Here is a 12,298-nt window from a genome sequence, read left to right as displayed (position 1 = left end):
AAAATCTTACAGGGAATATGATTAAATGTTTATTTTTTCTTTTAATTTTGAATCTAAATATGTCATGGAAAGAATTCAGATGGTTTCAAGTTAAGAATCAGGTAATTCTTTTTTTTCTTATAAATTCTTTTAGCTTAATATCAAAAGAAGGGATCATGACAAAGAAAGCTAGAAATGTATTCTTTGGCATTCTATAGCATGCGAACCTTGGTTAGAATAAGGTAGCATGTTGGAACAATTAAATATATGACTTTAATAGGTTCAGGTTCTCTATTGTTCATCAAATACAGAAAGTAAACTAGCTCTGTTTAGTGTTGTATACAACTGTAACAGTGTTCCTGACAAAGTAAGATTTTTAAATGAAGGAAGATGCTGATCTTACTAAGAAAAAGAAAAGCTCTTAAAAAAATAAATAGTGTGGTCAATGACTAGCCATAAAGGAAAGAATTTCAAAGTAAAAAATATATATATATATATGTGTGTGTGTGTGCGTGTGTGTGTACAGTTTATTTGGGTCCTTCAAGTAAAGCACCCAACTTATGCAGCTTACTGCATATTTGCAGTTTGTATAAATGAGTTTCAGGCTGTAGAGTGAGATTCAGAAGGAAGGAAGGAAAGTTTTCATTGTCAGAACATGGTGAAAAATGTCACTTTTTAAATATATATATAAAATGTCACTTTTTAAATGATCAGCCTAGGAAGTGTTTTAATTTTTTCTTATCAAAGTTGTATAGATTTTTTCTACGAAAGCAGATTCACAAACAATTTTGCACATTTAAAGTTTAAAAAATTTTTAAATGAAAAAGTTTCAACTGTATATAAAAGTAGAGGGTATAGTATAGTAAGCACATACGCATTCATCATCTAGCTTTTACTGTTATCAATACTTTGCCTTTTGTTTCAGTTTTCTGTTTTTGCTTGAATTATCTTAAAGTGAAATACATTTCATGTGATTTTTAAAACCTGAAAATTATAAATTGTGTTGACTTATTGAAATAAGTCAGTTATTTTTCTGAGGTTTTCATTTATCTCAGAAATTTGAGTCACATACGAATTCTTATGGAAAGGATCTTGACATTACCGTGTCCACATTCAGTTGGAGATTTTGGAAGTTCTATTCATGTGGTGAAGGTTAAGAAAAAATCAGAAGGTGCTGAATTAATTCTAATCTGAGAACCCCAGAATTGTTCTGTTCTCAAGACTAATTTGATGCAAACTTTAGCTACCGTCTAGCTGTGTCCTCTATGTACCGAGTTGTATCCTGTTTAACCCCCATTTCTGTTTATAACCCAGTGACCTAAAGGTGAGCTTTGCCAATTGAGAACAATCAGCCTACCTTGTTTCTAAAGGAGTTTTAAGGGTTCCATTTTAATACTGTTTCCTAGTTAATGTACTAATGTTGCTTGTCTATGATCCTGAGTAGTTGGTGATTTTACTAATAGAGTAAAACAGACTTCCTTTTATGTTCAGAAGTAGCAAGAGGCAGTGCTCTTTTCCCCACCTCCCAAGAAGGGAAGTTAGTTGATGCTGGAGGAAGCAGAACACTGAGTTTCGTGTAGTGATTAAACATGAAAGCCATATATCAAACCTCAGGAGAAACATGCTTTTGAAAGAGGCAGAGAACTGTGGAGCATATTGCGTGATAGGCTATGTCAACAGAGCCCTGGAGGTCAGTGTGTGGATGCAAACCAATTAAATAAAGACCTTACTGGCTTTGCTTTCTATCATCTGGATGGGGAGAATCACAAGTTAACATGCACAGGGCTGAAGTGTAAACTTTGCTTGAATAAGCTAGGCACCTTTGGAAACTTCATTAACTCTTTCAATTCACTACCAAGTTTGGTTGGGTTTTGTCTTGTGTGTTGTTGTTGTTTTTTAAAAATTTAACCCAAGTCCTTAGGAAGTTAAAACAAAACCCAGACTGTATGCTCTCTTGGCCTTTCCGTACATACCTATCAGCAAAGGTGCCAGTGATGAGCAGAACCGAAGACAAAGCAAAGAATGCATTGCTGAAAAGATCAAAGTTGGCTGTGTAGTCAAATTTCAGTGACGTGAGCGTGTCTTTTAAAAAACAACCCGTTTGGAAAAGCAGAGCTCTTGCAGAATAACTGGAAAAAGATGTTTTTTCTCATCTCCTGAATTCTGGGTATGAGGAAAAGATATAGTTAGAATTTACTAGCTACTACATAACATCAGGATATTGTTATTTCTGTTCTATTAAAATAGTTTTTTGACCAAGAAGAACATGAAACCTATAAGTTAAAAACTGTATGGTAAGGACTTCCCAGAGTCTTACATTTTGTGGTCCTCACCTTCTCAGGCAGTGTTTGGGTGAGAAAATGAAATACCAAGTTAAATGGTATAGTTTCATGGTCCATAAACATTCAAAACAAAGATTTTTTTTTTTTCCTGTAGAGTCATGTTGGCTGAGAAAGTGAATAAGCTTATGTTTAGTGGTTGTTGATTCTGGACTGCTTGGAATAGCAGTACTAAGGAAATGGGCTCATAGAACACAGCAACTCAAAGGTATAAGATTTCATGAAAGCAAATTATGGAGGATTAAGAAACCTAATGAGCATGGTTTAGTGTGGAGAGTGGAGGAGAGAGCTCACTATTAAATAAAGTCCAAGAGTGTACAAGGTTAGGAGATCCTAAAAGACACGATAATAAAAGGCACAACAGAATATAATTATCCTGAAAGAGAGAGAGAGGAAAAAAAAAAAAAACCCTCAAAAGCTCCAAGGAACAAAAAGCAGCTAGTGTCGCTTTTAAGATCTGTAGTTGAAAAGGAGTCTACACCAGGGAAAGGAAATCAAAGAATATAATCAGTTAAAGCTTGAGGCAAAAACATATGGGTGGTGAAAAATAGAGTGGGCTGTTAACAGTGGTCACTAAATTAAGGAAAATAGGGAATTTGAATATAGAACTAGAATTTTGAAAGTTTATTAGCAAATGGGACAATCTGCCGAACATAGTAAGCCTTTCTCAAGAAATATTAATAAGGAAAGCATTTTCAGATCTTATAAATATGAGAATATGTTGACAATATCATTTTACTCCTACAAATCTATTTGTTATTTTAGATTTCTTATTTTTGAGGTTCTCTTAACAGTGAAGAGCCAGGAAATATAAATCTCTGTAAGAATATTGAAGTCTGTCTTTGGGCATCATTCAACATATATTTATTAGGCATACTACATGCCAGATGCTGATACTCTACCTCTGAGCAGAGGGGATACAATTCCTTCTCTCATAGACTCTTAGCTGGTTGGTCTGTTATACAAATTCACATGAATTTCTTTGCATATTTAGCTGAGAAGGGCTACCGAGGTTAAATTTAGATCCAGATGGTGTGCTAAAGAACTCTTGATATTTAGATATAAGCTAATATATTTTAAATTTTGTTAAATTCACCTTTCTTTACTTTGTTCAAAGCATCTCACTGCTTTCTACCTTAAAGAAAACACTTTTAAGAGAACAACCTAATAATGCTAATGGCTAGTGTTTAGTTTTTCTATAGCTTTTAATAAGGAGTGACATTTCACATTTGATTATCATTAAGAGAGATTAACTTAGAAGAGAACAATGACAAATGTTTGTGAATACCATTCTCTTCACTTTTATTTATTTTTTAATTCATTCTTTTACTGGATCATATTCGAGGTTGGCCTGGAAAATCAGGCAACCTCCTCTGTAACAATCTCATGGGATTGTGTGGAATCACTTAGAGGGGACATAGCCCTTCATTTACCTTTTACAGACTAGAGACCAGGAAGCAGTGGGGCCTGGTGGCAAAGTACTGAGGTGCTGGAGCAGATAAATCTGAGTGAAGATTTATCTCTCTTTACTTCTAATAATTTTCAATTGGTTTTCTTGGATTTCATGTATAATCATTATGTCATAGACTTAAATTTTGTGCTTTCATTCCTTCTAATTTGCAATTAAAGCATTTAAAACCATAAATTTCCTTCATCAAAGCTTTAACTGACTCCGAGATTTTTTTAAATCATATTTTAAGTAGCTGCCGTTTTGATTTTCTTTTGGACACACTGATTATTTAGGAAAGTGTTTTTTTGAACTTCCAAACTTTCTACTTGCTACTTTTGTTTAGTAATTTTCAGTTTCATTGCTTTGGTGGTCAAAGAATGTGACCTTATTACTTTTTTACTAAGTTTATCGTTCTGTACTTACTAGATTTTTATCTTGGGGCCTAGTTGGTGTTTAATTTTTATAACTCTTCTGTGGGTGATTTGAAAAGTATATTCTCTGCAACATAAGGAGTGTGATACATAGTTATTAGATCAACCCAATTCATCATTTTTACCATTATTTGTTTGTTTTATTCTACCTGACAAAGACTTTGAGAGGAGAGATAATTTGTCATTCAGTGTTTTTTCTCCTGAATTCTGCCTCCTTAAGTATCACCATCTCTGTGTTGTCTGCTCTAGGTACTCTATATATTCTGGCACTTGCCATCTTGCTCAGGTCACAGATTGCACTTGTCCTTCTGTAGAGAACATTATTCCAGAGCAGTGCTCATTGAAATGAAAGCTGCTCTAATTAGTAAACTTCTTGTTGTTGTTCAGCTGCTAAGTCGTGTCTGACTCTTTGCAACTCAATGGACCGAAGCCCACTAGGCCCCTCTGTCAATGGGATTCTCCAGGCAAGAATACTGGAGTGGGCTGCTATTTCCATCTCCAGAGGATCTTCACAATCTAGGGATTGAACCTGCATCTCTTATATCTCCTGCAATGGCAGGCAGATTCTTTACTGCTGAGCCACCAAGGAAGCCCAATTAAGAAACTTATGTTATTCCAAATTTGTATGTGAAGCAAGAAGCTGTTTTACCATTGTAAATACAAGTGTTTTCCTCTTCCCTCTTGCCCTTGATACCATAACTTTATCAGGAAAAAGGCTCTGCCCCATTATATGATGCAAACCTTTGTTTTCTCCACTTAGCATCCTCCCCTACTTCTCCATCTGTCTGGCAAGATTCTATTTGCCTTTTAAGGCTCAGCTCAGGCATCACTCCCTCAATTAAATATAGTCTTCCTTAACACCTCCCCAGAAATTCATCATCCCTTCCACTGTACAAACACTGGATCTTGTATTTACATTTACTATAGCATTTATTATCTGCTATAATTATTTGTGTGGATCCCTCTTTCTCTCCAAGTCTATGACTTTTTTTGAAGGCAAGAATCATGTCTTATTCACCTTTATAATTTTGGTATCTGGTGTGAGATAATTAGTTAAGAGATTGGGAGTCTTTGTTCTGTTTTCCAGCTGTGATCGAAATGCTTAACTAACGACCGAAGATTTATCCTCCCCTTTCATGGTGTAGAGTTGTTGCTGGGAAGTGGCTCCTCAGCCAGAGATTACAGTTTCCAGCCCCTTTGCATCTGTGTGGGGACATATGACTAATTCTCCCAGTGGAGTATATGTCATTTCTGGGCTAAGTGGATTAAGTATCCAATAAGCTTTCCCACATCTCACTTCCCCTTCTGAGGTGACATCAGGGGTATATGTTGAACATGATGGCATCACAGTATGGAAAGAGTCTTGGTTCCTGAGTCATACTTGGAAGAGATCCACTCAGGAGAGCTCTTCATCCAGGAACATCTTCATTGGCCTTTATGTAGAGGGAAATAAACTTTTACTGTAATAGGCCACTAAGATTTTGCCATTGTTTATTAGGGAAGCTAATGTTCCATACCCTGAATAGCCCAGTGCCTAGAATATTCCCTGGTAAATAGTTAGTAGTCACTGATTACTTCTGATTAAATGATAAAATTAATGGCTATGGATTACATTATCTATAAATAACCTAAAGAAAGAAAGAAAGTGAAGTCGCTCAGTTGTGTCTGACTCTTTGCAACCCCGTGGACTGTAGCCTACCAGGCTTGTCTGTCCATGGGATTCTCCAGGCAAGGATACTGGAGTGGGTTACCATTTTCTTCTCTAGGGGATCCTCCTGACCCAGGGATTGAACCCAGGTCTCCCACATTGGAGGCAGATGCTTTAACCTCTGAGCCACCAGTAACCTAAAGATGATCCTTTAAACTAATGATCTTACAAATATAGTATACTATGGTCTGTGTGATCACTGGGCCCGTCAGTTAGTGATCGTCACAGTAACAAAGTGTGAAAGGACACCATAAGAAGCAGTGACTTAAAGCAACAGTAGTTTATTTGTGCTCACACATCTACGGCTTGGGTGGGAGTTGGTTGACATAAACTAGTCACAGGTTAGGTTCAGGTCTGCTTCACAAGTCTTATCATTAATGGTAAAAGAGAAGGCAAGCCCCACTGGTCAAGCACATTTCAAGTCTCTGCAGCAGATCTGGTAGTATCCCATTGACCAAGCACGAGGATGTTCAAGCCAAAAGGAAAGAAATGGAAAGAGCATGTTCTTCTCACTTGTCATGTGGTGTTAAGTATTCTGCCCCTCTAGTGGGCAGAACTGTCAAATCACACGGTGAAGGCTGTAGAGATAGGAAGGGAAGAATAATAGAGGCCCCAAATTGAATCTATCACAGGAGAACTTTATGTCCTTCAGTTCAGTTCAGTTCAGTCGCTCAGTCGTGTCCGACTCTTTGCGACCCCATGAATCACAGCACGCCAGGCCTCCCTGTCCATCACCAACTCCTGGAGTTCACTCAGACTCATGTCCATCAAGTCAGTGATGCCATCCAGCCATCTCATCCTCTGTCGTCCCCTTATCCTCCCGCCCCCAATCCCTCCCAGCATCAGAGTCTTTTCCAATGAGTCAACTCTTCGCATGAGGTGGCCAAAGTACTGGAGTTTCAGCTTTAGCATCATTCCTTCCAAAGAAATCCCAGGGCTGATCTCCTTCAGAATGGACTGGTTGGATCTCCTTGCAGTCCAAGGGACTCTCAAGAGTCTTCTCCAACACCACAGTTCAAAAGCATCAATTCTTTGGCACTCAGCCTTCTTCACTGTCCAACTCTCACACCCATACATGACCACAGGAAAAACCATAGCCTTGACTAGATGGACCTTTGTTGGCAAAGTAATGTCTCTGCTTTTGAATATGCTATCTAGGTTGGTCATAACTTTCCTTCCAAGGAGTAAGTGTCTTTTAATTTCATGGCTGCAGTCACCATCTGCAGTGATTTTGGAGCCCCCCAAAATAAAGTCTGACACTGTTTCCTCTGTTTCCCCATCTATTTCCCATGAAGTGATGGGACCAGATGCCATGATCTTCGTTTTCTGAATGTTGAGCTTTAAGCCAACTTTTTCACTCTCCTCTTTCACTTTCATCAAGAGACTTTTGAGTTCCTCTTCACTTTCTGCCATAAGGGTGGTGTCATCTGCATATCAGTTATTTAGTAAAAATATTTTATAGAGTTAGCGTGATTATATTTTTAAGTGAATCTAATTCCTTCTATGTAGTTGCATCATTTGGTAACCTAACTTCAGATGTGATATTAATGGATATATGATGATAGAAATATTTATATTACATAATGCTTTACCATTTGAAAAGCATCTAATTAATCTTATCGTTTGAGACTCACAAAAATCTTTGTAAGATACAAAGGGATATTTTTACCTTTCTGAGATACAGTAAGGTTTATTGAGTTGCTTAAGTCCACATAAGTGGTAATTGGCTAATCTAGGACTGAACTTCAGGTCTTCAAGTTGCAAGGACTGTGTCCTTTTTGTTAGATCATAAGATAGTTATTTTAATGAGCACCTTTTGTTTTAAAGTTTTCTATTATTAGCTTTTTGTTTTATATAATTACTATGTATACTATTATATATTATCAAATTTAATCTTTTTTCAAATTAAACATAATATGTTTATAAACACACCTTAAAAATACCAAGTATAGTACAGATTTATAAATGATTACAATGTGGCCATTAGTAGGCCACTGAAAATGTTCCTGGCAGTTTCCCAAGAGGCCTGAAATATTAGTATCAATTGCCTTGGTGAATTTTCTGTTTTCCAGTATCTAGTCTTAAAATTTTAGACTCAGAAACGTAGATATTTCCATAGCTCCCAGGGATGGACTCATGTGGACAAACCCCAAAGATGGATGAATGAAACTAAAATTCAGATATATTTGTTTACAATGAGAAGTCTAATTTTCACATAGCTCAGAATACTTACATCTGCACGATCATTGTCTTTTTTCTCTAGTCAAGCTCTATAACTCGCAAAATTACCATATGAACTCACTTTATCAATTTGTCAAAATAAATCATTCATGTTGGGCCTGAAATTTCCTTACTATTATATATTATCGCCCTAAAGGCAGACCTACATAGGGAGTCAGATCATGTCCAGAAAGTTACCCTGTTGCACACAGAAGAATGTCAACTTAAAAACAATGCACAACCTAAGAGTTGCGAGTTAAGCTTTATTTGGGGCACTATGAGGACTGCAGCCCAGGAGACAGATAGCTCAGATAACTCTGAGAGACTGTTCCCAGGACCTAGGCGGAAAGGACATATATATTATGATTTTGGTAAAGGGGAAATACATGCAATCAAGCACTTTTTGTTTGTTTGTTTTGTAGAAAGTTTCTGCTGGTCCTGTGAAGCTTTTGCTAGTCACGAGAAATAGTCGTCACCATGAAGGATCTTAGTGCTTTTCTAGATATGAAGAATTGGGCTCATAAAATCAGCTCCTGAGAATATCTAACTTTCTGAAGACCTGTCCTACCAGTTTTTCTCTGAGCACAGAGTGCCTCATTTCTGCTCTTACCCTGAACTCCTTCAAAGGGTGTTGAACGTCAGCAGCTGCAGCAGCACATGATTTAATCCCTGTGGAGGCAGGTGGCAAGCACTCATGGCAAGTGCCAATTTGTGGTTGACAAGAACAAAGTTTGAAAACAGACAAATTGAATGTTTAGCTTTATGAGTTAAAGGTACCATGAATTATCTGTCTCAAAATAGGAATGGTCCTGGCCATTGAGACTTTATTTGGCTCTCATTGGCTTCAACTTCATCCATCCATCTGCTCATGCATCCATACAGAAGATAGTTTTGCCATTAGACTTGGCAAACATACTACAAATCTGCTACTTAAGACTTTGTTTCCAAGTTCTTGGAGCAGGAGACCATGGGTAGTAGCTTTAGAACTTAAAATTTACAATTTAAATGTTTTTTAGCTATTGAAGCGTATATTAAAATTTTAATGGTTTAACTCACCACTTCAGCATACTAAAATAAAGATATAGACCAACGTCAATATATAGGCCAAGATAGAGGCCATTTCCTTTACCCTAGAATGTTCCCTCATGTTTTCCTTCAGTCAGTAACTACTCCCCAGAGGGAACCACTATTCTGACTTCAGTTATCATTGATTAGATGTCTATTCTCTAGCTTCATATAAAATGGAATCATACAGTGCGTAGTCTTGCATGTGATGCATGCATGTGTGCTAAGTCGCTTCAGTCACGTCCAACTGTTTGCAACTGAACCCTCATCTCTTATGTTTCTGCTTAGCAGGTGGGCTCTTTACCACTAGCACCACTTTGGAAGCCCATTGATATCTTTTCTCTATACTATGTTTTTGAGATTTACCCATGTTATTTCTATGGGCTTCCCATATGGCTCAGTGGTAAAGAATCCACCTGCTAATGCAGGAGACGCAGGAGACATGGGTTCGATCCCTGGGTTGGGAAGATCCCCTGGAGAAGGAAATGGCAACCCACTCCAGTATTCTTGCTGGGAAAATCCCATGGACAGAGAAGCCTGGCAGTCCGTGGGGTTGCAAAGAGTCGGACATGTCTAAGTCACTGAGCATGTATGCCTACATGTTATTTCTAAGTACCAGGAGCTATTACCAAGTAGTATAAGTTGGGAAGCTTATTTTGGCCCAATTATGGCTACCATTCATGCAGTTGTGTTGGCTGTGTGTAGTCTCTTGTTTCTAAACATTCTCAGGTCTAGATTACTGTTGTTAATGCATTGAGCCAGTATGTAGACGCTTTTGCATTGATTCTGCATGATCAGTCAAATCATATGTGCATGTAGAGCACTTACTATACCTAAGACATGGTGGCGGATATATGAGTATGACAGTTCCTGCCCTCATGGAGCTTATAATCTAACTGGAGAGATAAGATACATATACACACACACTAAGGTATCTGTAGGTGTAGGACAACATGAGTGGTTCCAGTAATAGAGTCATAGTAGAATTTAGAAGAAGGCGGATTACTTTAGGTTATGGTGATTGATCAGGGAGGTTCCATGTTGAAGGCAAGACTTGGGTCTTTAAGGCTAGAGTTTAGATAGAAATAAAGCCAGTCAGTCAGTTCAGTCGCTCAGTAGTGTCTGACTCTTTTTGACCCCAAGAACCGCAGCACATCAGGCTTCCCTGTCCATCACTAACTGCCGGAGTCTACCCAAACCCATGTCCATTGAGTCTGTGATGCCATCCAACCAGCTCATCCTCTGTCATCCCCTTCTCTTCCTGCCCTCAATCTTTCCCAACATCAGGGTCTTCTCAAATGAGTCAGCTCTCCACATGTAATGTTTACATAGATGTTTTCATAGTAATGTTTACATAGATGGTGGCTCCTAAGAGCCCTTGCGAAGAAAGAGTATCCACATTTTTCAGATGTGCAATTCAAGAGGTGGGATGGGAAGTGACCTGCAGGGGCAGATAGTGGGGCAGTGGGCCTCGTTCATCATCAGTGTTGCTGGACTGCTGCATGCCCCGCGCATGTCTGGGCAGCCAGGCCCATGGTGCCCTCTTGGTCTCGGATCACAGACCTGCCATTTCTGTTTTCAGGCCTTGCCCAGAGGGAATGGTTCTCCCTCAAAGCTCTCAATTCAGCTGCTCAGTTGTGTCCAACACATTGTAACCCCATGGGTGCAGTATTCCAGGCTTCCTTGTCCATCACCAGCTCCCAGAGCTTACCCAAACTCATGTCCATCGAATCACCATCCAGCCATCTCATCCTCTGTCGTCCCCTTCTTCTCCTGCCCTCAATTCCTCCCAGCATCAGGGTCTTTTCCAATGAGTCAGCTCTTCGCATCAGGTGGCCAAAGTATTGGAGTTTCAGCTTCAGCATCATTCCTTCCAAAGAACACCCAGGACTGATCTCCTTCAGAATGGACTGGTTGGATCTTCTTGCAGTCCAAGGGACTCTCAAGAGTCTTCTCCAACACCACAGTTCAAAAGCATCAACTCTTCGGTGCTCAGCTTTCTTCACAGTCCAACTCTCACATCCATACATGACCACTGGAAAAACCATAGCCTTGACTAGATGGACCTTTGTTGGCAAAGTAATATCTCTGCTTTTTAATATGCTATCTAGGTTGGTCATAACTTTCCTTCCAAGGAGTAAATGTCTTTTAATTTCATGGCTACAATCACCATCTGCAGTGATTTTGGAGCCCCCCAAAATAAAGTCAGCCACTGTTTCCACTGTTTCCCCATCTATTTGCCATGAAATAAAGAGGGAGATCATTTTAAATAATAAGTCAGTTGAAGGCAGACACAGAAGTGAAGGTACAAAATATATTTGAGGAACAGTAAGTAAACCAACTTGCCAGAACTGGAGGACTTTTGTTGAGTGCTAATGGTATACTTGAGAGTCTATTAGATTAAAGAATTTGGACCGAATTATGTGGATAATAATAATAGTAACAATTGCTAACTCTGCTTTTATATTGCTGTGTGACACATTGTACTTAGTGCTCTATATTTACTAACTTATTTAATCTATAAGAATTCTAATAATTATTTCCATTTTATAAATGAGTAGACTAAGGTTCAAAAGATTGGATATTTTACAGTATGAAATATTTTAAGGAATAAGTACAAATGTAGTAATAAGCAAGCTAGAAATCACTTGCTTATTATATCAAAATTGATATTAAAATAATTTAAAATGACAATGACTTTTTAGTTCTTTTTATGTCTCAAAAAATGTTTGGTCTTGTCTTTTGTATTATAGAACTATACTATAGGAAAGAACATTTTCCAAGAGGTTATTTTGATTTTTGAATTAATTTTCCTGGATAGAAATCAAAGAAGAACAAATTAAAAGTAAATTTTTGCTTGATGACCACTTTTAGTGGATTTTAGTGCATTTTCAATATATATATTTTGGAGATTCAAATACATGTATCACTTAAGTGGTCAGATGGCCTATTTGGTATTCAAATACTGCAAATTAGTAACCTACCAGTTTAGTTGTACTGCTTTTTTGTTTTTGCTGAAATTGTGCTGTGCTGTGCTTAGTTGCTTAGTCGTGTCTGACTTTTGGCGACCCCATGGACTGTAACCTGCCAGGCTCCTCTGTCCATG

At 38.0% G+C, this 12,298-nt stretch overlaps 1 protein-coding gene across 16 annotated transcripts in view; it reads left to right on the top strand.

Moving 5' to 3' along the window:
* MSRB3 (methionine sulfoxide reductase B3) overlaps positions 1–12,298 on the top strand; it is a 184,283-nt gene that overhangs the window by 106,652 nt on the left and 65,333 nt on the right. For 2 of the 16 annotated variants that reach the window (XM_086400161.1, XM_086400163.1), the window contains exon 6: positions 8,550–11,886. The exons of 12 other annotated variants lie outside the window; for them this stretch is intronic. In XM_086400161.1, the coding sequence (XP_086256287.1) occupies positions 8,550–8,596 (47 nt within the window). In that variant the 3' untranslated portion in view covers positions 8,597–11,886. Of the gene's footprint in view, positions 1–8,549; positions 11,887–12,298 lie in introns of those variants that run through there. 2 more of the 16 variants (XM_086400158.1, XM_086400162.1) reach the window with 1 other exon arrangement.

The sequence above is a fragment of the Bos grunniens genome, chromosome 5 (assembly GCF_055505025.1).
Source record: "Bos grunniens cultivar Pamir isolate PY7600 chromosome 5, Bosgru_T2T1.0, whole genome shotgun sequence".
NCBI classification, from domain to species: domain Eukaryota; kingdom Metazoa; phylum Chordata; class Mammalia; order Artiodactyla; family Bovidae; genus Bos; species Bos grunniens.
Note: the sequence above shows the minus strand (reverse complement) of the source record. Positions and strands in the feature narration are given on the sequence as shown.